Here is a 27,959-nt window from a genome sequence, read left to right on the forward strand (position 1 = left end):
GTTACACTGCACATGAGTGGAAGATGTCGAAGAAACCTTTTGACAAAAACTGTTTTACCACATGCCGTGGGTCCTCTAACGATACACGTAAACGGATGTTTGAATCGCATATCCATTTCGCCGAGTACTCTCTCTCACACACACACACACACACACACACACAAACTCACACACGAGAGATTTTCCTTAAAATAAGCTTATGGCACGCGGACGGTCGGCGGCGGCGGCTCGGCACACGTAAAAATAAGCTAATTTTACGTGTGCTGAATCACAAGCTGTTATTACCGCTGTTTAAGCTGATATTCGTGTCCAACAAGCTAAATAACACCGCGAGTAAGCTGAATTATGCGTTAAAATGAGCTAAATTTCCATAAGAAGCGTTCTCTTCGATGACAGAAGCTATACTGAGGATATAAAAATGTGTTAGGGATCTTTTAAATGGAAAAATAAGGAAATTATATAAAAATTTGTGTTTATTTTTATTTACAATAAATACATCTAAAAAGTTAATTATTCTTATATCCAAAATGTAGAGACTTACGTGACGTAAGGTATCGTCGTTTTTTCAATACAACACAACATGTTTTCGATTCTTCACGCGTTACAACTTCATGCATTTTAGTTCTTCTGATAGCTTTGAATTTTAAGCGTATATTACTACATTCATCATTCATTTTTTCAGATTCGTGATCTTCGTTTGCAAAGGCATCGTTAATCAAATTCTTAATGCTATCAAAATTAATTTTTACACCGTTTGAGAAGTTTAATGAGATACCTTTTACTTTACAACATTCAATTTTATCATCTTTATTGGGTGTTACAGCTGTGTAAGCGTAAAACTTTGGTCCTCCCGAAACAAAATTACTTATATACGTATTCTCACCATAACCACAAAGTTCATCTGTCATATCACCTAGTTTAGAGCCAATAAAAGGTTTATACTCATCCGGAGCATCGTCATGCGAAACAAATATACAAGAATCTGTATCATAATAAAGAACACGATCACCTCAAGTAATTATATAGTTCTAAACGTGCTTGAGCAGTGGTGTAAGCCGCAATCACGACACTCGTATGAGGGGCAGGAGTGACAGCCTCATCCTTGTATTGCCAATTCACGTACAGTATCTCATCATTAATTGCTAGTATATCATTAACATCTCTTTCCGGACAAGTAAGAAGTTTTAAAAGAGATTCACGTGATTTTACAACTTCAGTTTGTTTCAAATTACTCCGTTGTCCAAACTTACCCCAAAACGAATTTAAGCAGAGCTTAGCAACAGCTCGTAACTCTGAATTTTTTTCGATATTATTTTTATCCAAAGTTATACCCTCATCGAGTCTATACTGTTCAATGTATTGTAATTTAGTTGCTTCATCAGTACACCATGAGGGCCATCCGCTAGCCTCTTGCTTGATTTTTAAGAAAGTATTTACGTATTCAGCAAAAAGACCTCCGCTACCATCAATTTGATTATATTGTGTCATCTCATATTGCCAAATAACATAAATTTTCGTAATACTGTAACCGAGTTCAACAGCTTTACGCAACTCATCAGCAACCCAGGTGCCCGTGAATTCACGCATTTTTGGGTCTTCGTGATTGCAGTCACACTGCTGCATTTCTTCGCAGCATGAGCGGCAAAGAGCAAAAAGAAGACGTCCGTGCATTTTAATTGGTAAGAGTGGAATGTGCAGGTCGCGAGGTGGTAAGATGCTACATTTAACTAATCCTTCAATATTGTTGAGATTATTGTTATTCCCCTGCGTTAATTCGTTGCAGTCTTCACCAATTAAAATTCGCGGATGTCCTACGGGAAATCGACCTCTTTTACACACGTACGAATAAAGAGAGCATATATCTGTATATTGAATTTTTCGTTATTTCCGATCGTGTACTCAGTAACTATATTCTCCGTTCTACCTCCAAAAAAAGCATCGCGCGGATTCAACGTTATACGACTCATAAGAGGATGCTGTGTTACATATTCGTAGATTTTGCGATTCTCTGCTTTTATCCGATCAAAAGTACATTCCCATATCTCCCGAACTTCGTAACCCAGGGCTTGTATTTTTTGAATTTTCCGAAAAGTATTCTGGTATGACTCATCCATAGTTCTACCGTATGACATTATTTTATCTCGTCGTTTATTAAAGCAAATAGGGCAACCGTGTGTGTAACAGCCTTGATATTCAAAGACAATACCTTTAGCATTATCATTTTCTGGAAGTAAATAGCCATCTACACAAAACCCTTCTGGAAGCATAAATTCACGTGCTCTACGCGCGTGTATGATTTCCCGACCAATCTCACGTTCACACTGTAACAACCACTGTATTGACTTTTGCGAATGATTATCAGCGCGTCGATATCCACCTGCTGGAATGATACCGATAGTTTTTTCGCGTAAGAAATTTTTTCTATACACAATGGAGCATGCAGAAGCTATGGTCGTTGCCTCTGTAAACGGACAAGTATTCCCGCACTTAATGAAAATTTTCCGAAAAACCATGCATGCAAGTCTTAAAATTTCTACATCCATACGGCAATAATCGAGTATTTCACGTTGAAAATCAAACTCATAAGTATTTCGGTTCTCCTCATACCATACAATAAACTTTTCCCTCTCAGACGTCGACATGGCATTAGGCGCATAGAACGATGCTTCGGGTAAAGCCCCAACATAATTTTGATTATCTAAAGTATTGAATAGATGGGGAAAATATCCTTTTTTGCTAGCTGGCGGTAGAGAAAAGGTTTGTGGTAAAGCACTTAATTTCATGTGAAAATAGTTTAAGCTATCAATAAATTTTGTTCGCCCGCATTGAAGCATAATTATATTTTGTCCATTCAATATTACGTTCGGTACTATTGAGGTATTTTCAACGATTTCTCTCAAAATAAATTGCGCATCAAACCCACGAGAGTTATGAGCAATACAAATTATTTGACCGAAGGTAGTTTTCTCGCGTACTGTCAACCCTATGAATTGTTTAACTGGATCATCGCGAAATATATGCTCTCTTACACCACACGTATGGCATACTATATTTATATTTTCATCATCCATGCAATCATCGCAAACCTGTTGTACAACACATAGATTTGGAATGTGTATTTTTATCTCTGTATGTTCACGGTAAACAGAATCTTGACGCGTCTCAGTCATAAAAAATAAATAAGTTTTTCTTTGGGGATTTACGATTAATCTGGGCGTTAACATTACGTCCAATGGGTTGAATATAACAGAGCTGATTTACATAATGTTTTTCGCGACATAAGTTGCACCAATTGATTCCACACTCGTGCTTTGACTTGTAGATATTACTTCGTTTGCAACACATATTACAAACTTTTACTACATCGCATATTTTTTTATTATTTTTGTTCTATGACCCATCTATTTTGTGACGGTCGAAACATATTTGTCCGTAAAATTCTCGGTTACATTCTACACACTTTATAATATCTATATTATAAATGTATATTATTTTATAACATCTATGCTCATCTACGTATCTATAGCTTTTATTACATGTTCGCAGAAAAAACGATTGCGTGCAGTACCGGTTAAATTTAATATTGTATCGAAATGACGCTTTCGCGCGTCGTACAAAAGATTTATAACGTCAAAAGAATTTGAATTTAACAGAGGTCTTCCATCGTAAACGGGCGGTTCTCCACTTCCAAAAGATAAACTATCGTATATTACAATAGCGATATTTTTTGCAACATAATACCGCTGATACGTCTCTATTTCTCGTATACCGCACCCGTTTGCAGGAATTACGACGTTTGCATTAATAGTCAGGAGATTTGCGCGCTCTTTTTGCATACCACGTCTGCTATCTCTGACAATATTCCAAGTATCAATGGCTTCGTTTGAAAAGAATTTTTTATACATTATAAAAGCCTCCCCGACAATTAAAGCTCTTGGCAAGCATAAATTATCGTTATTTCTTATAGATACAACCGATCTCTGAGCTAAGCTGTCAACATTTATCTTCTTTCTACTTCCACCTCGGCCACCATTAGGTATATTAACAAGTGTTAATGTTAGAATAAAGCTCTCATCTATTTGAAAATCCCCATTACTCTGAGCTAATCCGCTTATTAAATTCCATAAATCATTGTAAAAAAAATTATTTACTAATCGTCAAGATAACCCACCCGGGCCTCGTGCAAAATTTAAACTTCTAACGGAGACGCCAATCATTTCGTTTTCATTATATAATGAAATCTTAAATTATAAGAATAAATATCGCGAATAACTAACTCCAACCAAACTATCGGATTTATAGATCCATCCTTCGGTGGAGATCTTATTTTTAGCACAATATGTCTACCTTCTATTTTATACTTAGATATATAATGCGAATTTTGTTGGAAAATATCAAAACGATTACCAGGAGGCTGGATATCCTCATCTCCTTCCTCATTGACTCCTTGATAATTCATATTATCGTCTGTTTCGCTTCTCTCCTCATCCTCCTCGCTGATCTCCTCCTCCGCCTCCTCATTCTCCTCACTGGGCTGATTATCCTCTTGTTCGTAGTCAGACAAATCATCATTATTGCTGCTTGAATTTTCAATTCTTCTTCTTTGTCCTCTACCAACTTGAATAGAAAAATCACTTTCATCGGCCTCGTAATCCTGCGATTCTACAGAAGTATTGGTGTTCGAAGATGATGTAAATAAGGGAAAAATGGTTGTAGAAGAAGAACAAGATGAATCGTCAGAGTGATTATGTTCTGAAAAAATTTATTGAATACAAAATATTTGAATACCCTATTTTACACTTTCTTATTTTTAAATTATTCTTCTGGTGGTCCTGAAAAACTCTGTCCCAGGCGATTAAACACTTCAGGTAAATTTTCAGTATCTAACAGTATGGAATTTTTATCTTTACAAGCATTGAAAAACCAACGTATTTCTTGTGCTCTTCGAACATATATGATACGCATGATATCTTGTTTCAAAGCCCTGGGGTACTTAGCAAATCCTTCGAGACCACGTCGAATAACTTAAATAATATTTAAAAATAAGAATTTATTTCAAGAAAAATGTATATTTAAATACAGCATAATACTCACGTTCATTAATTTGACGATATCTTGGATTTCCCTGGTTTAAAAAATGCTCGGTGACCAATCCTCCAGCGCTTCTTCTTGTGTACCGCATTTCTTCGGGTTCTACTGGCCGGGCCAAAAAGTCGAGGATTTGTTGCCGTCTTTTGACACATGGATGCTGCGCATACTCAATAATATTTTCGCTTTCATCAGCTGCTCGCTCCATCAAGCGCTGTAGAATATTATTAGCAGCAGCTGTTGGTTCTGTACATGTGTCAAGAAGGTGGTCAACATTAGCCATGCGCTGAGAATCCCTATTGGCAGGTGCATCTTCAGCCTCTTCCGCTCTAGCATCGTGGTCATTCTGCGCTCTCTCTACTGCTTCACCTTCATCCTCCATCGCCTAATTCACCTGAAGACGCACCGCTGCAGGCGCCGCAGCCACCGCTGCTGCTGCTTCTCTCCTTACGGCTTCGCTCTCCCCCACCCGCAACTCCTCTCCGTGTGCATCGGCAGCGCTCACCGCCACCATTTCAGCCGGGATAAACTGTACATCGGCTACAGCATTCCCCGCTCGCGCTGTATCCTCCGTCTCACTTGCCTCTCTCTCTGCCTCCTCCTCCTCCTCCTCACCTTCATCCGATGACGTATGTTCAACATTTTCACTTGATGTGTCTTCTGTAATATCATCATCATCTTCATCAGAGGTTATGTCGGCTAATACATTTTCTAATGCTGAAATGTAAAACAATTTTATGTTAAAAATACAGCGCTTACTTTTTATAATAAACGTTATATGTATTCGAAGGTAGTGATGCATACAACACATGAATATTAAAATCTCTTTGATGTCGAATAAATTAAAACAAAATATTAACCGATATTTGATTACACATTTTTTAATAAAAAAGCAAGAAGTATAGCGAGAAAAACAGTTGTTTAAAAAAGTATTCTCACTGTCATAGAATATAGTGGATGTATATTCTTTGATTTTATAATTATACGTTATATTACTGTAATGATAGAGAGATACGCATCGCATGCTATGTAATATGACAGATGTAAGAAGCTAATTTCCCTAGCGCTGAAGCAGACGGCTTGAAAACACTACGCGTCATACGTAGCAGTCGACGCGTTCTACGGCAAGAGCAGACGACACAGCGTTACGAATGTGTGTATGCGCGCGCGAGTGAATGAAACTGAGCTTGTAGCCGCAGCAGCAGACGACACTATCAGCTGTGGTACCGTTTACCTCGTTGCCAAGTACAAGCGCTGTTTGATTTTTACTAATGACAACGCGATATAGTGCAGAAAAATTGCAATCAATAAACATGTACTCACCATTATTCTCCTCGAATGCTGTCATTAGCCGCGTCAACACAGGTAAATGCGCAAAATTGTATTGCATACAAAATTCTGCTGCGCATCGCACAGCTAAGTTGCATTTTTTAAAAATGAGTCTATGAAGCTGTGCAATTTTCCGTGGCCCGCAGCATCGTAAAAGACGTGTAAACTCGCGGCATAATTGGCACACAACCATGCGTTTCACACGTAGACACCAGCTTCTTGTACACTTGCGTCTAACAACACTATTTGCTTGAAGATTGCCCGCGATGCGAAGCACTACAGTGCGTAAAGACTCCTCGGCTACGTTATACATTCTTGCGAGCTCTTGATTTAATGTAAATACTCTCATGACTACTGAGCTCCTGAGGTCAACGTAGGGTTTAAATAGTATAAAAAACGTCTTGCTAGTGGGGGGATGTGTGGACTCGCGCAACAGTATAAATCGCAAAAAATAACATCCTGTGATAAGTTTTGCCTCAGCTTTATCATTCGCGAGTATCAAAATTTCGTCGAATGTCACTTAAACGGTAAGAGGATCGACTGATTCATAGGTATTATATTACCTACGCTCTCACGGGTCCAAGATGCATAACAATCTGAAATAATGATACCGTCTACGATTCTCGCACGATACAAGGCGGCTAAAATCAATGCTCTATCACATTTAATAGCATTTGACTTCCTGTGCAAGCGATGACCATAGCGATTCTCACACAAGCAGTATCAAGTATACGGCTCCGAGAATCCACATGTTAATTACATTTGAGATTACTTTGAACCGTTGTTTTGTCACACTGATCCATTTTTTCCGCGCATAGGTATCACCTGCAAAGACTCATGGCGACAAGTGGATACTAAACAATATATCTTCTCTCTCGCGCTCGTAAAAAGTATCCGTCAAGCATTTCGCTGCACAACGCGTCAGCCAGCTCGTTCGGGTATCGGGTGTACGAGCACACGTGCGGTATCGAACAATAATCAACACAAGTCTAAATTTTTCTCCTTCGTCCCTCCTTTTCCTCCTAGGCCTTCAGATGACTGCTTGGACTACAGTCGTCAGTTCCAAGTTGGTCGTAGTTCCACTAGGATGTCTGTTAAAAGTGTTGTTTTGCGTCAGTTGGAGGAGAAATGCTCTCTCCTAAAATCGCGGATGGAGCGTACGTCGCGGCTCATACAGCAGCACCGCGACACGTATGCTGAGCTGTATGAGGAGCGCGATGAAGTCAAACGCGCACTGGACATAATGAAAAGTTCACCTTCCATCGGCCCCGTCAATTACTACATCCCTTGGGGATGTATGTGAAGTGTGTGCGCGGGTGATGAAGCGGATGACCATACGCACACGGTGGACGTACTGCACGGAGTGCAGGGCGCGACGCTGTACGACGTGCAGCAGAAGAGAGCTGTGGTGTTGCAGCGTAGGAACAGAGAAGAGGGAGGAGACGGAGCTGGTTGCTGAGGAGATGATGCAGCAGCAGGAGGTTAGTTAGTTAATAAGGTGAATATCTTATGTTTGTCACAATAGATTAATTATGTGTATCTTGACACAGGTGGTGCATGCCGATGAAGATGCTGCTATGATAGATCTTATGAAAAGAGAGGAGCAGCAGGAGGAAGCGGAGATGCAGCAGGAGGTAGCGAAGTTGCAGCAGGAGGAAGCGGAGGGTGATGAAGTCGATACGGAGATTGATATAGGCGAAGAATTTTGTCAGTTCGCCTCGCCTGCATCTCCCGACAACATAGCTGACAGGGGAAAGCTTGTCATCGTGAAGATAGAGGCGAGTGCTGAAGAAGAGACAATCGACGTCGTATCGTGAAATTTTGTAATTAAGAGTAAGGAGTGATGTGTGAGAGTGTGTGCGTAAGAGAGAGATCGTGTACGTAAGAGAGAGAGAGAGAGAGAGAGAGAGAGAGAGAGAGAGAGAGAGAGAGAGGGAGAGAGAGGAAGAGCGTGTGCGTAAGAGAGAGAGAAGGAAAGCTTGTGCGTGAGAGATAGAAGAAGAGAGAGAGAAAGGAGAGCTGGAAAGAGAGTGTGTGCGTGAGAGAGAGAGAGAGAGAGAGAGAGAGAGAGAGAGAGAGATAGATAGAGAGAGAGAGATAGATAGAGAGAGAGAGAGAGAGAGAGAGAGAGAGAGAGAGAGAGAGAGAGAGAGAGAGAGAGAGAGAGAGAGCAGTGTAAGAAGCTAGTGTCCCTCGTGCATTAGCAGACGATACGATTGTGTGTGTGTGTGTGTGTGTGTGTGTGTGTGTGTGTGTGTGTGTGTGTGTGTGTGTGTGTGTGTGCTCGCGTAAGTGTACGAACGTGTACACTTGTGTGATTGGATTTATATTGTTTATGATAATTCGAATAATAATATTTTTTATAATAAAAACCATTATACATTGTAAGAAATGATTTTTTTATTTACTAACTTGGTGTGTGGAGACAAATGACATCATTACTATTGTATCCTTATCTTATCAATGTAAACAAATAATTTAGTTAAGGTATTGTGTGTTTACATAAATAATTAATTAAAATTATCTATATTACATGTAATAAATCTTTATTACTTGTTTACATTGATAAGATAAGGATGCGCCAGTGATGACGTCATTTGTTATGTCTCCCCATACCGGCTTACTTACTTCTTATACATGGTGATGAGTACAATAATATACAGTTACAGTGCAAGTGTTTAATATAGTAAGAGTAAAAACAATTTATATTTTCTCAAGATTTAAGGTTATGCAAAGGGAATAAAATATTTAATATACATATATTATAACTTGCGTTGTTCGTGCTACCCAAGTTACTGTGCAATTCCTTGCCCGGGGCTTTCAAGTAACCCGGTGGTGCCAGACGCTTCCTGCGAGCGTCAGAGTCTTGTGACTCTAGGTTTCCCGGTGCAAGGTTTTGCGGGATGCTCATGCGTGGTTAGCTGCAACCCCGAGAACGGGAAGAACTTTGTATTCTAATTGAATTCTTACAATTTTAAACAGAGATTTGCACAAATTATTGAGATAACCCGTAAACATAGACAACCTTGACAAGCAGATATCCGTACATGAAAGATACCCCGCGTGACTCGCGCGCGTCTCAAGTCTCAAGGAACAACCAGATAATACACTTGATTAAACGCTTCATTACACACTAACTCTTACACTTATTTCGAATACTTATGTCGAAAGCGAGTTCCGCAAACGCCGGAACGACCTATTCTAAGATTGCCCGACTTCCTTACGCCTCGCGCGTCCAGATGTCGGCGCCAAGTATTATCCTACACTTTTCACTGAATCCTTAACTCTACGATTTAATTACTACGCGATGAGATAACCCGTACGATAGACGAGATAACCCTTTCTTCGGACGGAATACAATTTAAACTCTTGCAACATACAGGCAGCCTTTCACCTGGAACCCGTATCAACTCTTCTTGACTTGGGTGGTATCTGTCACTACGAACGCGAGTCACTGTAGTTTTTGCTCCTGAGTTCGTGCGGGCGAGCTGCCATCACGCGGGTCCTGCTGCGTAAGACGCTCACGTAAGCAGACCCCATGAAGAGCTCTGCCACCTGCATTGACAGTCTTACGGTGCGCGGGGCCGACTTAAACGCCCTGTCGGGGTGAATGGTTGCTGCTGCCAACGTTGCTCGTCGTCTCTTCGCGTCTCTTACTCGCAAGTCGGCGACGTGCGTTGTCCTATTTGTCCGTCGCAGCCACTGATCCTCTCTCGTTATTTACTAAAAAAGGTAAACGACGCCATTAAACACATGCACTCTCTTTCATTCATACAGCTTTGAGACGCTTTACACCGACCGCGCCGAACGCCGTTGTTGCACGGCGAAATTTTTCCGTGTTACGATATATAGATATACATATGCTCAGTGATGGCTTAGAATATACTATATTGAACATATATAGTCATTGTACAAGTATTTCATGGAAGCAAGTGTGAAAAGTTTATTTTTTAAAGAATTTAGTCTAGGTGTAGTGAAGAAATGTCAGTTTTTACCTTTATTGGACTACAAAAGTATTTCTAAAGATGCATATAAGACAGAAAGTTAATTTTTGGTGAATTAGGCTTCGCTACTAGGAAAAAGGGTCTTTTTCATGAACGTATTAGTAATACTACATTTAGATACAGGTGCGCGAAGCAAGCGACAAACTACACCCGTGCGGGCTCGCTTACTCCGTGACATGAATCGAACTGTATTTTTTAACACGACGTGCGCGAAGAACGCGGTTTTCATGGGGCTCCTTTTTCGTGTAGCGTATGCGAAACAACGTTTTCATAGCAACGGCATGTTTTGCGCCATATTATTTGTTTCGCGCACTAGTTATGAGCCTGAGAAACCGCGTTTCGCGCACGGAGAGATAAAAATATATTTGTACTTTTTTTGTACGACAAAATATGTTATACTTTGCTATAAAACGTGCAGTAGAAATACATAAATATTTTTTTTAAAGTCATATGGATAAAACGTAATATAAATGAAAACTTACATATTATCATTAGCCCCGTGAGGTGGTTTAGAGTTTATTGTAATAGACTAGTGGTTTTTGATAATAGAAGGGTTATCTACATAACATTAAAATTTTTTATTTTGGAAAACGATGTTTTCTGTAAACATCCCTATATTTCGTGAATATATGTAACAATAATTAGTTTTCCAACATCGATTGTAATCTTTGCAAATCAACGCCTAAATTCATCTCGGAAATTGTAATTATTGGATAATTTATTTTTGCAAACATTTACAATAAACATTAGCAAAGTAGCGTACGTCCGTACAAAAGGTACTTATCTCTTATTTGAAACACAAAAATATAAATTATTTTATGCACTTATATTACAAGTTTAGATGTATAAAAATGCTAAATGAAAATTTCCAGGTGTTGTCGAGATCAGATGATGCTGAGGATAATCATGATAAGGACTATTTAAACGATATGATATACATAAGGTTTTTTGTTGTACATTTGGGGTTATATGTACATTTTTTATTTGTACATTTTGGGTTATTGTTACTCGAGGAATAAAGGTGTGAGTTGATATCTGAACTCGCAAGAGTACAGATGGGAACCACTGAACTAAATATAATCTAATATGTTACGCTATTAATCCTTATTAGGCAAAAATATCAATTAATGATTGTATTTCATTACACAGAGATCTATCATTTCGTATGGAAGTAACGTTTTGCGATAAAACGGTACCAAATGATCCTGGATTTCTGATGGAGCTGTCACAAAAAATTACTTATGAACAGATGGCAAAAGCAGTATCGCAACGACTTGGAACAGATCCGTATTTATTACAATTTTTTAAATGTCAGAAGTAAGTAGTACAAAATTTTGTATTTTATAAATCTGGTTATTTACTTATTTAGATTTTTTTAATGGTGGATTTATCATGTAGTGCAAGTTACCAAAACACGCTTGTACACAGATTAACGTGCGTCAAATACGGAGCCCACAAGTCGAAAAAATATGAAATATGTCGAGTATTTTTTAGCCAATTTTTTTAAGCTCTTGCTCAGATAAATAGTTTTGAAGAAATCTCTTATACCCAAGGCAACAGGCTATTGGATTTAACCACGAATGCATTTTGTTTTTTCAATTATTGTAATATTGTATTTCATAAAACGGTATTTTTATTGAAATATTTAAGCTAGTTTGTAAAAAATAGTGAGGTAAATTTTGAACTAATTCGCTATATTTAACATTTTAGTATCTAAGTGAAAAAATGTTCCGTAGGTGCGAAGCACCTGATACACATGAACCTTCTATTACACTTTTTAGTTAGTTGCCCCGAAGCTTGATTTTTCCGACTCAGCCCGACTTCCCTTCCATGATTTTGGACGACCGTACAGGTAGCAATTACACCACCCAAGGAGACTATAAACGGGAGTGGATGCATGCGCTTGGCCTAAATTCTACCAACCACGATCCAGCAGTAGACAAGTAGTCACTTTAAAGTCACTGTAACACATGTTTCTCTCTTAGTAGAAATCCAGCCATTGCTGTTAGTCACGTAAATTATCATATAAAGTAACAATTAGACCCTGGGACTAACACCAGTGACAACATTTTTGGTTTTGAAAGCTAATCAAACAAATTCAGAATTTTCTCAAACATCAAAATTTTGCGGTCTTAACTACCGTAATAAAATACGAAAAATGGCGGTGATTCAATTATCTGATTATAGAATATCGAATTTAAACAACGATTCTAGACTAGAAACGCGATATGATATGTCTTCTCATACAAGGCCAATGATCCCGAAATTCTCCAAAGATGGTTGCAAGAATTCGAGACTTCAGCGGAACTGGTACTAGTTCTACACACTTAATTGACACCGCGATAAGTCACATACAGAGGGTATTCCAATAAGAAAATCTAATCCCAATAATTAAACTGCGATTGTTAAAAGTTGCAAAGGAATACTTACTTAAAGCCCGGGATGAAACGGTACGGTAGCCAATTGAACTACGCAGTATAGTAGCGTTGGCGGAGCAAATAAAGTGTTAGCAGCTCTTAAATTAATTCGTCAATATGTAGAAGGAAGTTCTGGAGTGCATCTACGACGCGAGCCATAACATTCCGATAAAGAGACCGTCGAACAATTTTAATTCAGTTTAAACAGGGAATCGTAATACTAAGTTCGTTTTAAAATTCCATCATATCATTTTCAGCCTGCTTAGTCCTTGGTTATACCTTGGTTATACGAGGCAAGTAATGTACTCAAAAGCGAGCAATAGGTCAATACAAAGTAGGATTTGCCCCTTTACAGAATTTAGGAAAAGGAATATATTTTGAAAATTTTATTTTTACTAATCAAGGAGAAAAGATACATGCTCTATGTGTTATTACTACGGATCACTAGTTAGAATGAAACCCGCCTGAGTTAATACTGGAAGTATACAAATCCATAAAAGAGGAATAAGTGTAATTTGATCTGGAGAAAGACGAACGTGCAGAGACTGTCAAGCTTCTGAGAATGTTTTCCAAAGAAAGTAAGGGTAGAGCTAAAAAGATTTTGAACTTCTTGATCATGAAACACTTTAAGATTTAATGGAAAAAAATACACAACAAATAAATTATTAAATAAAACCACACATTCGGTTACGCAATATTGCTGTAAGGCGTGATATCCATTTTTAGATTGTGTTTTTAAAAGACAATATGTATACTTAAGTAAAAAGAAGATATATTTTGACTCTATCGGTCTTCCTGAGGTAGGTTGTGTGTAACAAAGGAGGAAAAATCAAAACAATTTCTTCTATTTTCTTCCTTTGATGTTTTGGTGGTCAATGCCACTCTCATCAGGTGTATATGTCATACACATATGTACAAGTCTTGTTCTATAATTAACAATAGAAAAATAGTCGTGAAACTTACAGTAACTGAAGTCGATCGCTGGTATATGCATGGCTGGATATTATGGGATATGGCTTGTCCCTGCCGGACGATGTGAAAAAAACATTTTTTTTTTTTTTTATTAAAACCTAATATCTCACGATTGAGTGAATGGAATTGGATGAAATTTGGTTAGAGTATAGTTTGAACTATGTGGAATACGAGAAAAATATTGAGAAGTCGCAAAATAGTTTTTAAGGGCCCCAAAATTCAAGGCAAAAAGGCCCATTTTGCGATTTTAGCGATAAATATTTTCCTTTTTCAATATTTATAATATTTTTTGGCAAAAAAACTATTCGACTTGCAAATTTTTATCTACTGAACTTACATATATCAAGAAAAGTTATCTGAGCTCCTTCAGTTTTCAAGAAAATCGACTTAAATATGATAAATCGTGTATTTTTAATAAAAAGTTATGTATATATTTATAAAATTTTTTATTTTCATTTTTAATGTCAATTAATTTTAACTTGGAAACCATTAGACTAATTGATGATGTGACATTGCTGGGTTTTGCCGAAAAGTCAGCTTTATTTTTTCGTATGATAAAGAATTTTCGTGAAAACTGAAGGAGCTCAGATAACTTTTCTTGAACACCAATATGGCTTTAAGAAGAATCGTTCAACCCTGGATGGAGTTAGCCTAGTGATCGGCACTGCGCAAACAGCGATAGAGGGAAAAAGATGGAAGGGAGGAAAGAAGAAGTATTGCGCCATAGTTACATTGGATGTCAAAAATGCATTCAATTCGGCCAGATGTAGTGAAATACACGAGGCACTCCGGAAGCAGGATGTCAAAATTGACTTTCAAAAGTAAAAGGTTAAGCGAGTTGGATATATTCCGCAACGAAATTGCAGATAAAAAAGAACTGAGATCAATCAAACAAGGTCAAGTTTATTATATTTAATCATAATACAGCAAAAAAAATGGTTTCGTTCAATCAAGGGCTCACGTAACTTAAAGTTAAGTTATATGATGATCCATTAGATACTTACTACGTAACTTGCCATGCCTGTTTCATTTTGCTTTCTAGTGAACTAAAATTTTTTTTATGTATCAAAACGTAATACAAACACCATAAGTACAATACTAAATACATGTCTAAAGTAAATACTGTGTATTATACTGTAAATTTACTTAAGAAAACTTGTATCTTTCTGTAGACGCTGTCTAGGTGCTAAGATGACCCCTGGTCGACGGGACATTGTCTACAAAAAAAGCACAATATATATCCCTGATCGACAAGACATTATACACGAGAAAAAGCATCGTATATAAATCAATTTGTCGATAATAAATTATATCTTCTTGTAGACTATGTGTAGGTGCCGGGATTACTCACTGATCTACGGGATATCGTCTACAAGAAAGAGCATCGGATATAACCCTAAATGTAAAAGAATAAAAATCGTATGTATATTGATACGAGTGAAGAGTGGAACGAAAAAGTGACGGACCTCGGGCCCGGACCGCACAGATGAGAGGCCGTTACGTGTGTTCCATTGTGTGGATTCAGAGGATTTGGGGCATGATCTGTGGGGTATTTATTAATTATTTACACCGGCATATGATAACGCAGGCAACTGGTTTTTCGTAGTTGATCCCTCCGCTGTCACCAGAAAATGTTACGAATGAAGAGTGCAACAAAAAAGTGACAGATTCCGGGCTTGAAATGAGATTCTCTGGCTTGCAAGGCAGACGTTCTTTCGTCGCGCCACGGCTGCCACCGCATTGCACTCTTCTACTCGTCTTCTTATAGTAATTAGAAACCCGTGACGTGTGTACACACGTGACAATATCATAACGTTTAAATAGTCCATATAATGATTATCCTTATTTGTTGGAATTTAAATAATCCTTATTTGTTTGGAAATATTTGTTGGAATTTAAGGGTGGATAAATAATAACACTGTGACGTTAAATACTATATTGTATTGTAATGAACTTAGTAAGTGGCCATAGCCACAAGTTGTCGGCACGTCCGTTCAAGTCGGAGTCTTACAGCGGTGAGAGAAAGAGAGAGAGAGAGAGAGAGAGAGAGAGAGAGAGAGAGAGAGAAAGAGAGAGAGAGAGAGTAGAGAACAGTATAATGTGATCTGACTCTACGAAGCTGAGTATACAGTATAGTGTGCTCGCGTACGCTTTAGCTTATCTCGTTGCACGAATTCGACGTGAACCAGTAAATGGCGCGACGTGTACCCTTTTGTATATTACGACTGTGTAAATGTGCATATTACAACACGTCTCCTGAATTTTACAGTCATTCACAGACCAAAAGTGTGTTTTTTTTTCTTCAATTCTTTTTGAGCCATTTTTCATAAAAGTATTCTGGCTATTTTGTAGAAAATTAAATTCTGAACAAATTCACAGTATTTAAAAATTCTAAATACATAATTGAAAAACGTCTATCTAGTACCGAAGCCTTATTCTCCAAAAATTGACTTTCCGCCCGTGCGCAGGACCTGATGTTCATAAGAAGTGACCTTATATTATACAACATACTTGCTCAAAAACAACTTTTTTCAGTAAAATTCACTATGTATATTAAATATACTTATTCTATATGATCACCATGTATATGCATCTTTATAGACATACCTTTGTAGACCAATAAAGGTAAAAATTGACATTTCTTTACTATAGCCATACTAAATTCTTGAAAAACTAAACTTTTCACACTTGCTTCTATGAAATACTATATTCTAAGCCATCACTGAGCATATGTATCTATATATACGTATATTTGATATTTTATTCCTCTGCATAACCTTAAATCTTAAGAAAATATGAATTGTTTTCACTCTAACTATATTAAACACTTGCACTGTAACTATATATTATCATACTCATCACTATGTATATATACGCATACTTTTACTAATTTTTATACGAAGTGACCTTATATTAGACTTCATACTTTCTTGAAAGAAATTTTTGAACTCAAACTCGTTATATATATATATATATATATATATATATATATATATATCGAATATACTATATTCTATACTACGGCTAGACTAAATTTTCAAAATATCCTTATATAACACATACTTGCTCATACTTGCTTGAACTAACTTTTTTCACTTAAACTCTACACCATGCCTAGACTAAATTATTAGAATGTTTTTACCCTACTTCCTTTTACCTTTTTCTAACTAAACCTTCTTTTTGATCTGTCTTCGTAAATCTTGTAATCCTGTTACTTTCTTATCACTCTTTTTTTTTTAATACACGCATTATCACAATATATTATTGCACAGCTCGTATCCTGTAAGCCTGTGAACGATAGAAGCTTGTCTTTGTCAACCTGTACTTTATCATGTCGTATACAAAATTTGTGCTGCCCTGCTATAGCTGACAGCAGCAAGTCACTTATATTGCGTATATATATATATATATATATATATATATATACACACATACACACACGCGCGCGCGCGCGCGCGCGCGCGCGCGCATACCATATTTGCATGTTATTTAGAATCTTGAATTGGTGAATTTTTTATTATATTTTTACGCCTACTAAACACTTACAAATGTGTAGATGTGTATAACATACATATTATACTTTGCAATAAAATGCAACAAAATTATTTATATACAAGATAAATAATAATTTTAATAAATTAAAAATAATATACTTTACTTGTCAAGTGGCTGATAGAAAAATTCATCTGCTACAAACATCATAAACATTGAAGAACCTGCAACAATAAAATAAATTCCACGAAGTAAATGCTTAATAGAAAAAGTTTTGAACAATAATTTTTGTTTTTAATTTATAATAAATTACTTATCTAATAATTCCGTTGAAGTACTTTATTGAAGGCAGAATACGCATACATAGAACGCTTGTGCAATTCAACAAATAATAACTATTAAACAATATTATTATATTATTATGCACACAATATATGCGATATAATTTACAATTTGAGATTGAAAAGTCAAAACAAACTAAAATCTACAATAAGCACTAACTAAATATGGAGTATAAACTTCAATATTAAAATTGGACAAACGATTCGACTCATAAACTACATAAATATAACTATACAATAACACTATTAGTAATCGAAGGTAACTTTACTCCTTGCACAATTTTCTAGCATGACTCTATGGCTTTTTACGGAAAATCTTAAAATTATTAATTTGCTAAAATACATTAGCTTATACTTTTAATGCACAGAATTATATAATTTGCTCCATAAATATAAATCTTATTTAACCTTATGGTAACAGAATTAAGAACTATTTAGATAAGAACACATCTATTTAAGAGAGAGCACACAGTGGCGCTGTCGTCGTTTAACAAGTCTAAAACTATAGGCCGCAACAACACGACATAAACAGTCAAAAGTGTCGTACAACATGTCGTAGATGGCGGGACTGTCGACGTTGCAGTGTCGTACTACCATTCGGGCTCCGGCATAGCCGTAGCTGCTAGAGATACGGAAGTACTGCCACTGTCGTGACTGAAGATTATGCCCGTTACGCGCAAAAAGGAACAGAAACATATGAATACTGACCCACCATGTTGAATAAGTATTATCCCGTAGTGCAGCATTTATCAGGAATAGTTTAGTCTGTTTCCTTAGCTAGAATAATGCTATCGCGAAAAAGGTCCCGTTGATTATTATTTTCTAATCGTACCATTAACTTATAAATTTTATATGTTATTATCATTACAATCCTTAAAATTTTTTATACACAAATCAATGGTCATTAAAATTCAACATTATTTTTTGCTGCAGCAGATCAATTTTGTATTCGAATGAAACTGAGTAGTTTTATTAAGATTATGCAATTGACGAATCTGAAAAATTGATCTGTTTCATAAGAATACGAATTTCTTCTACAAAGCATGGTCAGTATATTGAAAATACCATCCGATAACACAACCGGTAATTAGAACAGGAAAAAAAGACGATGTTTCCTCTCATCGTCAAGTCTTACCCCATTACAGTTTAATGAATTTATCAGCAATATTTGAATATCTGCATACATTGTGTGTGTGAATGTGTGTCTATATGTGTGTTCATCAGCGAACCTTTAAATATCGGCGAGTGCCTTATGTGAAAAGCAAATCGTTTCGCTTTTAGCGATGTTTTACTATAAAAAGGTATCTTTTTACTGTATTGAGGTTGTCGGAGTCCGGATCAAACATTCAGATTTTTATATTTTAAGATTCAATATGCAAATAAGGTAGCCTTAACATACATATAGGGCTTTAAAAGTATTTTTATTGAAAAATTCAGAAAATTTTACAAAAAAAAAGTATTCGGATAGTTCTAGTTAAAAATGCATCCCTTATAAGCTACAAATCATTGAAAATAGGCAAAAAATGCTTGAAACCTCAACTTTTACCAGCTAGAATCCGAAGCCAAATGAAGGAATCGCGCTGAAATTTTTTGGGAGTTAGGTACAACATATAGTATATATATATATATATATATATATAGACACACACACACTGTTTGGGCAAAAATTAAAATGTTCATCTTTGATTTCACAGAGAACCACCTATATACAGGGTGGGCCATTTTAATCAAACCAGTCTAATAACTCCTAAATTAAGCCATGAACAGAAACATTGTTCAGATGAAAGTTGTCCAGGATCAAGGGGGACATCTTTTTGTGCAATTAGGTTTGATCTTGAACTCAAATCTCAAGGTCATTTGAAGGTCAAATTTTTTTGTAATATAGGAACCCCTATTTTTGATAGCAGATTCGGAAAGAACAGGAAATTTTACGTTCGAAACGGTATTTCAAAATTTTTTCATGACCTTCACAAGGTAATTTCAAGGTCAAATGTTAAGAAATACTGTAATTACTATTTAATTGCATTTTCTGATAGAATAATCGTAGTTAATGTACTTTTATGATGAATATTCAAACCTAATGTGACAATGACCATGAAAATATTTACCTTGAAAACAAAATAATTCCCTAATTTCAGCGCTACCCAGGAACAACGACGTGGACGTATTAGGATTATGTTCCCTTTGGAGTGCTTTTTTAACGTGAGTCTCCTTGCCTCTCACTGGGGTGCTTGTTTACTGTGAGTCCCCTTGCCTCTCACTAGGATGCTTGTTTAACATTCGTTAACAAATTTTTAGTGGTCAAAAGTAAATTTTGAAGTAAACATGATAATTTTAAATATCTGAGTTCTTAATGGGAGTGGGAAATGGAACGTTAAAAATCAATGTTGCCAATTCAATCACGGTCGAAGCAAAGTCAAGTAAAAGTTTAACGTTTCAAAAGCGTAAAAAATGGTTAAACAATAAAGGTAGGATGTTAAAAAATACATTATTTAAGATAAAATATTAAACAGCATTTTGCTTTTGTAATATTAAAAAAAATTTTTAATAATTGTATTTGCCAAAGTGCATCACTTCCAGTTTAGATGTTTTTTTTTTTAAGTTGAATTTCTTTAATCTAATATGAATTGTAACGATTGTTCTCACGCTGTCTTCAATTTAAATCACAATGTCTTAATGTAAGAAAATAAGAAGTTACAAATTTGATTTAAATATTATACAGTTTGAAAATTCCTCCTTTTTTTGTTGTCACTTTCTTATTTTGGTTTAGTTTCAATTTCAATAAAGAGTGAATGTAAATAAAATAGTTTTTCTTATTATAAACAAAATTTTCAACATGGGCGATTATCAATCCAAGGAAATTGTTGATATGATAATGATCTTAGGCTAAACCCAAAATAATGCCAGAGCCGCGGTGCGACTCTACGCTGAACGCTTTCCTCTAAGAAGGCGTCCTACTCACGACACATTACTCAGATTACTTCGAAGAGCTCGTGATGGACATCTTCGTCGTCAAGGCAGACACCACGAATACAACGAAAATGATCCTAATGTTATAGCCGCCTTAGCAGCTGTTCATCTCAATCCACAAATTAGTAGTCGACAAATTGAAAGAGAAATCGGTATACCACGAAGAACAGCATTGAGAATTCTCAATAATCTCCACTATCACGATTACTACATAAGATTAGTTCATGATCTGAGGCCACACAATTTTCTAATGCGTATTAACTTTTGCCAGTGGGCTTTAGGAGTTTTACAAAATGATCCAGATTTTTTCAGATTTGTTATGTTTTCTGACGAGGCTATATTTCGCAGTGATGGTCAGTTAAATAGGCACAATAGTCACCACTGGTCACCTGTAAATCCCCACTGGTACAGGGCTATTGACCATCAAAACCGATGGAGTTTAATGGTGTGGTGTGGGATCATTAATGGTTACCTGATTGGGCCATATTTTTTCGGTCAAAATGTTAACCAGAATAGCTATTTGGCATTGCTCAGAGATCGACTGCCAGAGCTTTTAGAGGATGTTGACTTTCGGACGTAAAATTTCCTGTTCTTTCCGAATCTGCTATCAAAAATAGGGGTTCCTATTTTAAAAAAAAAATTGACCTTTAAATGACCTTGAAATTTGAGTTCAAGGTCAAAACTAATTGCACAAAAAGATGCCCCCCTTGATCCTGGACAACTTTCATCTGAACAATTTTTCTGTTCATGGCTTAATTTAGGAGTTATTAGACTGGTTTGATTAAAATGGCCCACCCTGTGTATATATATATATAATTCAATAATGACGTGTGTATAAATGTGGTCGCAAGCTATTCTCTGTATTTTTCAGATAATTTTTCCTTTAATTACAATCTCAGGTTTTAATATATCTTTCTGCTATTCTCTCTCGGTAAATTTCTAATCAAATCAATAGAGTAAAACTGAACTAACCAAACGAATAATCTGACAAAGAAAATCTTATGAAAACTTTTTGATATCTATCGATCCGCCGGCTATTGCGCCTTATCACGGAGTTCAGCGAAGCGTGGCCTGGAGCCGTTCGAAGGTGTTCCGGACCTCCCACATTGTTCCTAAGTCTCACTTCCCTCCGCTACGTCACAGCGTCGACGCTTGTTGCACTGATTAGGCCTTACGGGGCCTAGCAACTACTCGGACGCCGAAACTGCAACGCAGCAGCGCACGTGCACTCTAGTTCGTTAACAGGGAAGTTGTCTAGCTCAGCGAAATTCTTGGCCACCTTAAACTTTTGTGGCCTTTAATGCTCGTTGCGTTTGTTATATGTAAAATTCTGCCTCAATTTTTTGAGAACAGTAGTTATATGCTTAGTGTTATAACAGGGGTTGTATCCTGTAAGCGTATAGTTGTTTGTAGCTTTGTCATGTCGTTCGACAGCACTAACTTATCATCTGTAACGTTTGTGGATGCATTTGATATGAATTGTGATACAACATTTGTAGGACTCCATCGTCGACACTAACACACTACAAACTTTCTCAGGCTCAAAGGATATTGGGCCACGGGATAAGCGATGATAAAATTTGACAAATTTTTGATAGCGATATGGGTAGCTAATCTACATAATATTAAAAGTCTTTATTTTGGAAAACGATGTTTTCTGTAAACATCCCTGTATGTCGTGAAAATATTTAACAAAAATTAATTTTCCAACATCGATTGTAATCTTTGCATATAAACGCCTAAATTCATCTCGGAAATTGTAATGATTAAATAATTTGTTTTTGCTTTAAATAATATGCAGAAACAAAATTGAGGAAATCAAGTTGAACAATTTTAAATCAGTTGAAAATTTTTGTGTTGAATTTGAAAAAGTTACAAACGAGTTCAAAGCGGCTGGTGGAAAATGCAAAAATTGCAAAAAATTGAAGTAATGAAACACACTCTGAGGATGAATTTTATCGATTAACCGAAACACAGCAAGCTACATGTGGTTTACCGTTGAAAAAACGTAGACAAAACAGTGATGAAAAAAGCGAACAATCATTTACTATTGAAAGCATCGACAAAAATATTTCTTTTCATTTTAATAATTCTAATGTTACAATTAATGTACATAATCATCATAATTAACTACAATGTACCATACACTATATTTGTGTTTTAGTTTAATATTTTTTGATAAAAGATGTAATAATTTTCCATTTAAAATGATTCATTTTTAAATTTGCAAAAATATTTTAGTTTAGTATAATTACACTCGTATATAGCGACAATGTGTGATTTAACGAACTTTTTGTATGAATAAGCTTTCACAGGAGCGTGGCCTATTTCGCATTATGAAATAAATTTAATTTGTATAATATACTAATTTAGTATAATGTCGAGCTCCGCAACACTTGTTATGAAAAATAGTATACGCAGCTCGTGCGAGGGAAACACGACTTACGCACTTGTGGTAGTTCAGCGCCCGAGCGAAGCGAGAGCCTAGATATTAAGGGATTCGAGGTTGAATCTACGGATGATGAAAGTCAAGAAAGATTAGAGAAGGAAGAAGAAGAATTAAGACAACTGCAGTGTTGCAAATGTCGCAGCCGCGTCGATACGAGGAATCTCGATCAATAGCGAGTGAGGGTAAACGGCTTGATGTGACCCGCACGCGGTGCAATACTGCCCATTTATCGTTCGCATTCTGTGCTTGCGCGAGATTTCCAGCGAGGAACTGGTTTTTTGCAGTGTCCAACGAATTGCAGATTTGGGCGCGAAGTACGTCGCTAGTGAGCCCGGAGACTCGTGCGACATGGTACGCCTTATCCCTCTCCTTCATTAGAGCTCGAATGGCTGGAGACACCCAAGGCTTTCTCTTCGAAGACAATGAGATTTGTCTCATTGGTGCTGCCACGTCGCGGGCGGCATTAAATTCGTGCTCCGCTTTATCCGAATTAACGGCGGTACAACCGAGTGTCACGATTGGAACGTAATTCAAAACTAGAGTAAGAAAGGCACCTTCGAGGCCTTGCGGTACGACAGCGAGTAGCAGCAGGCTAGCTTGCAGCGCCGAAGCCAGAGCTGCTGGGTTTACACGCGAGATTTCTCTAGAATTACTTTTTTGCAAACTGGCGGTTTGGAGCAATTAAACTTGATTTCAACCAGATCGTGGCCCGCGATGAACGGTGCCTCGGATCGACGTAATTCGGCAACGGTTTTTGCATTATTTACAATAAGTAAGTCGAGCCATGTATGTGTTGACGGTCGGTCGTCTCTAAAAACATAATGTGTCGGGTCAGAGGGTACGAGTGTGAGAGAATGGGAGTCAATAAGCTCTTTTAATCGAGTGCTTGCCGCGCTAGTGACAGCCATATTAATGTTAAAATCGCCTGTAATCACGATGTTGAAATAGCTGGATAACAGTGGAGATAGACAGGCAAAAAAGTTAGTTGGATAGGCTGCGGCGGGTCTGCGATAAACTACTGCAAATAATATTTTATCGGTATGTGCGTTTAATAATTCTACAATTAAAAACTCCGGTATACGGCCTTCAGAATGCTATATTATTTTTACAGTAAAATAATCGTGTACATAGAGTCCCACTCCTCCTTCCGCTTGGCCCTCTCTATCCACTCTGAAGAAGTTGTAGCCATTCAGTGAAAGATGGTTGTCCTCCTCGTTGACGGTCAAGAAGGTCTCGGTGATTGCGAGGACATCATATCGCAGGTCGTCGCAGAGCGCTTCGACCAGCGAAAAGTGCGTGACGAGCCTATTGACGTTGATGTGCCCGAAGATCATGAGCCCTGTGCTCTAGGACGGGCCGACCGATTTTCCGCATGTCATTGCTGGTTCCTGCGCCCGCGAAGCGCTGCAAGGTTCGCCTCCGAGTGCACCGCGATCAGAGGAGAATCACGAGTCTCACGCATAAAAACCGTGACATTTCTTACTACTGGTGGAGCATATCCTAGTTCGTTCGCTGATTTCCTCGCTTTTCTGCACAGAAGGTACACAGGTCTCGGGTAAAGCGGGCTGATGAAGATTTTTCCCGTACCTTGACAGCCAAAGATGTCCAATAGACTTAGCTTATCGAGTAAGTGGGTATTAGATAGGACTGTGCTCCTGATTGACGATGAGCAGAGTCTTACAACGAAAGCTGCTGTCGTCAGATCCGCTGGCTGGGTGGCAGCAGTCCCTGTGGCAACGGTTCTTTTGGGCCAATCGCGCATCTCCGAGATGAAGTTGGAGTGGTTAGCAAGGCCGATTGCTACTAAAACCGGATCAACCGCCTGGCGATCAGTGATGCGGAGAGATTTTGGAATCCCGGATATTGTAACTTCGCACAAGTCCTCAAGGGCAGCCCTATCGTCCTGCTTTCTCACATGCACCGCTAAATCCTTGCGCTGATTTTCAATCTCTCTTGACTTCTCGAAGACGTCTTTCTCCACCTTCTTTTCAAGTGCGGTCATGCGTGTACCAAGGTTCTTCAAGGCCTCAGTGTTTTCGGCCTTGTCATTTCTATACTCCTTCAAGAACGCTTGAAACCACACCGGTACTTGGTCAGCCATGATTCCGGTAGGCTCAAGTCATGCAGGCGATGAAAGCGCACAGGGTGAGCTAGAGGCAGACGAACCAGATAAGAGGAGGCCGCAAGAATCCTCGCTTGAGGGAGATCCCATTTCTGGACGCTGAAGCTTCGCAAGGGGTAACGCCGTAGGCGACGTCGGAGAGTGATGGCGTTTTCCACGGCTAGCTGTGGTCATTGATGCCGCTGCTGAGGGAGTTACAGGCGATGACGAATTTGCCCGGTGAACCGCTCCCGCGAACTCGGTGTTGGCTACGATGGCGTTCGCTTCCAGCGTAGCATTTGCTGAGTTTACAGGCCGTAAGCAGCAGTTGTCGTACGGCTTGTTTATTACATAGAGAGGTGCGCAGCCCGGGTGAAACGTGCTTTTACACTCACTACAAGAAAAAATATCCTTGGCAACCTTCTTGGAGCACCTCTTGTAATGATGCATATATTCCGTGTCGCGGACCCGAAACCAACGTGCCGTTTGCAGAAAATCAGCAGTGCATAGGCATTTACTTTCGTTGTAGCGAACGTTCTCGCGTGTAATTCAACCTCAACGATACTAAACAATATGGACCTATAAACGCAGGCGGGAAAGTCTTAGCAAACCGTGGGGCACATCATATAATTGCGCACGCGTCACAGCTAGCGATTAGCCATGGCCAAGCTCAAGCAGCCTTAGGAACGCACTATGCAGGGATTCAAAATTCGCGGTAACAGCTGGTCGCTTCGCATTAACGACACCACGTATAGTCTAAATTTAAACTAAATTTAAAACTTTTTGCAGACTTTCGCTAACTAGTCTCTCACTCTCAATATGTACATTAATACGATGTGTGACGCGACTATCCGCACCGCTGGCAGAAAGCACATATCAAAGGCACTTCACTGTGATTACGCACACACGCACTAACTTGCAGGTAGCTCGCAGCACAAGTTATTATCGTGATATCGCAGTTGCGTTCGCAGTTGCGTGGCTTACCAGGATTGGTCAGATGTCGTCACGATGGGGAGAGGGAGAACTGCCGAATCTCTTAGGTGCTTCGGCGTGTTTATTGGCATGGCGAACGATCGCTGATTGAGGAGTAGCTTCCTCCCACTGGTGCAAGATGTCTGTAGTGTCGTTCCCAGAAGTCGATATCGGTTCCGACAAACTCCCCAGCCGGAATTGAGGTTAGAAAAAGGCCGAAGAAAATTCCAGGAAAAAGAGCACTCCCAAACGACAGCCGATGAAGAAAATTGCCTCAAAAGATAGAGGCAAAAAATGCTTGCCACAGCTGCAACACAAAAGCCCGGAGGCACGATGCGGCAAAAATGAGACACAATATAAGACGGATCACAGGTAGAAGCGTGTTGATGTTTCACTGTTCTGCTAGCAGACAGCAAATATTTAAAAACACAGCTGATATAGTCCTGGGATGTGTTTTACACTGAGTAAACATAGTTCATGTTTTAATACGTAAAAAGCTGATATTTTTTAAAAGTGTGTTTAAATTAATCTTAGTATTTTAAAAATATGTGTGATAATCGAGATGCCAAGGAAAGGTTTGCGAGTACCCATCCAGACAAGAAGTACTCTCGAGGGAGAGGCAAGAAGAGGCCAAGAAGATTTCTAGGAGTAACGAGTAAGGATGAACCTGCCAACAAGTCAAGACCTTCAAGATCAGCAAGAAAGATACAAACCCCAGCAGCGGAAGAAACCTCTGAGGTTAGGAATAAATTGAATGATATCAACACTCTATTTTTTGCGCTCGAGGAACTTGTGATTTTTAATCAATGCCATGAAAAAGTTCAACTTAGCGAATTAGGAGCTCAAGAATTAGGATTCAAGATAAAAGTAGTGCATTGAGTGTGGTCAGCTGGCAGCTATCAACTTATGTAGAAAAGTTGGCGTCAAGAACCATACTTGGGAGAATAACAGAAGAACAGTGGTTACATTTTGTGCTCTTGGACTTCGACATGGTTGTCTATCAACATTTTGTGGGTTGATGGACTGCTTAAAACCCATGACTCAGTCTGCATGTGTTAAAGTGCGTGAAGAAGTGGCCAAGGACAACATGAAGACTGCAGTGATAGACAAAGCCGCTATAGAGACTGGAGCACCCAGATCAAACATTTGGAGGTTAGACTGTTAGTTTTCTATCAGTTTCAACTTAAAGATTCAGCACAGTAACCAAAAGAAAAGATAAGTATTAAGTGTTATCATTATCAAGGATAAAATAACCTTTTTATCACATTTTTATAAAAATTCTTAAATGACTTTTCTTGGTCGCAGGTAAGAAAAGCCGTACAGAACCCAGAGGTATAAGTGAATATACCTAATAATTGTTGAGAGTCAAGGTCTATGTGTGTGGAAAATAGAAAACTTGGTCCCAAAGGATTTGGTAAGCACTAATTTAAGTTACACTTTCAACAATTTTCATAAACTTTAAAGTTGATTTTCACTAAATGTTGTTTTTTTACTGATTTCAGCTCACTGTCCGTAGGATTCCAAGTGAACGAATAGTTCTTTTGGACTCAAACTCAAGGAGGATACTTTGTACACCTGTTGTTCTGGTATGAATACAGGGATTTTGATTTGAATTTTTAAAAAATGTTTTATACACAAAAAGGTGCCAGAATAAGTAAAACAAAAATATCAGTTTTTACATCGCCAAATCATTTCTAAACATTTAAATCAAAATCCTTGCATTCATACTAAAAATACAGGTGTACAAAGTATCCTCCTTGAGTTTGAGTCCAAAAGAACCATTCGTTCACTTCGAATCCTACAGACAGTAAAAAAGTTCAAATT

The 27,959-nt window shown here is 37.9% G+C and overlaps 1 protein-coding gene across 6 annotated transcripts in view; it reads left to right on the plus strand.

Annotated features, from left to right (window-relative positions):
* Nucleotides 1–27,959, plus strand: part of Usp7 (ubiquitin carboxyl-terminal hydrolase 7) — a 611,141-nt gene that overhangs the window by 463,005 nt on the left and 120,177 nt on the right. For 5 of the 6 annotated variants that reach the window (XM_032601215.1, XM_032601217.1, XM_031921170.2 and 2 more), the window contains 1 exon segment: nt 11,571–11,738. The exons of the other annotated variant lie outside the window; for it this stretch is intronic. In XM_032601215.1, coding sequence (XP_032457106.1) covers nt 11,571–11,738 — 168 coding nt within the window. 6 annotated transcript variants of the gene reach the window in all.

This window comes from Nasonia vitripennis, assembly GCF_009193385.2.
Source record: "Nasonia vitripennis strain AsymCx chromosome 1 unlocalized genomic scaffold, Nvit_psr_1.1 chr1_random0002, whole genome shotgun sequence".
NCBI lineage: Eukaryota > Metazoa > Arthropoda > Insecta > Hymenoptera > Pteromalidae > Nasonia > Nasonia vitripennis.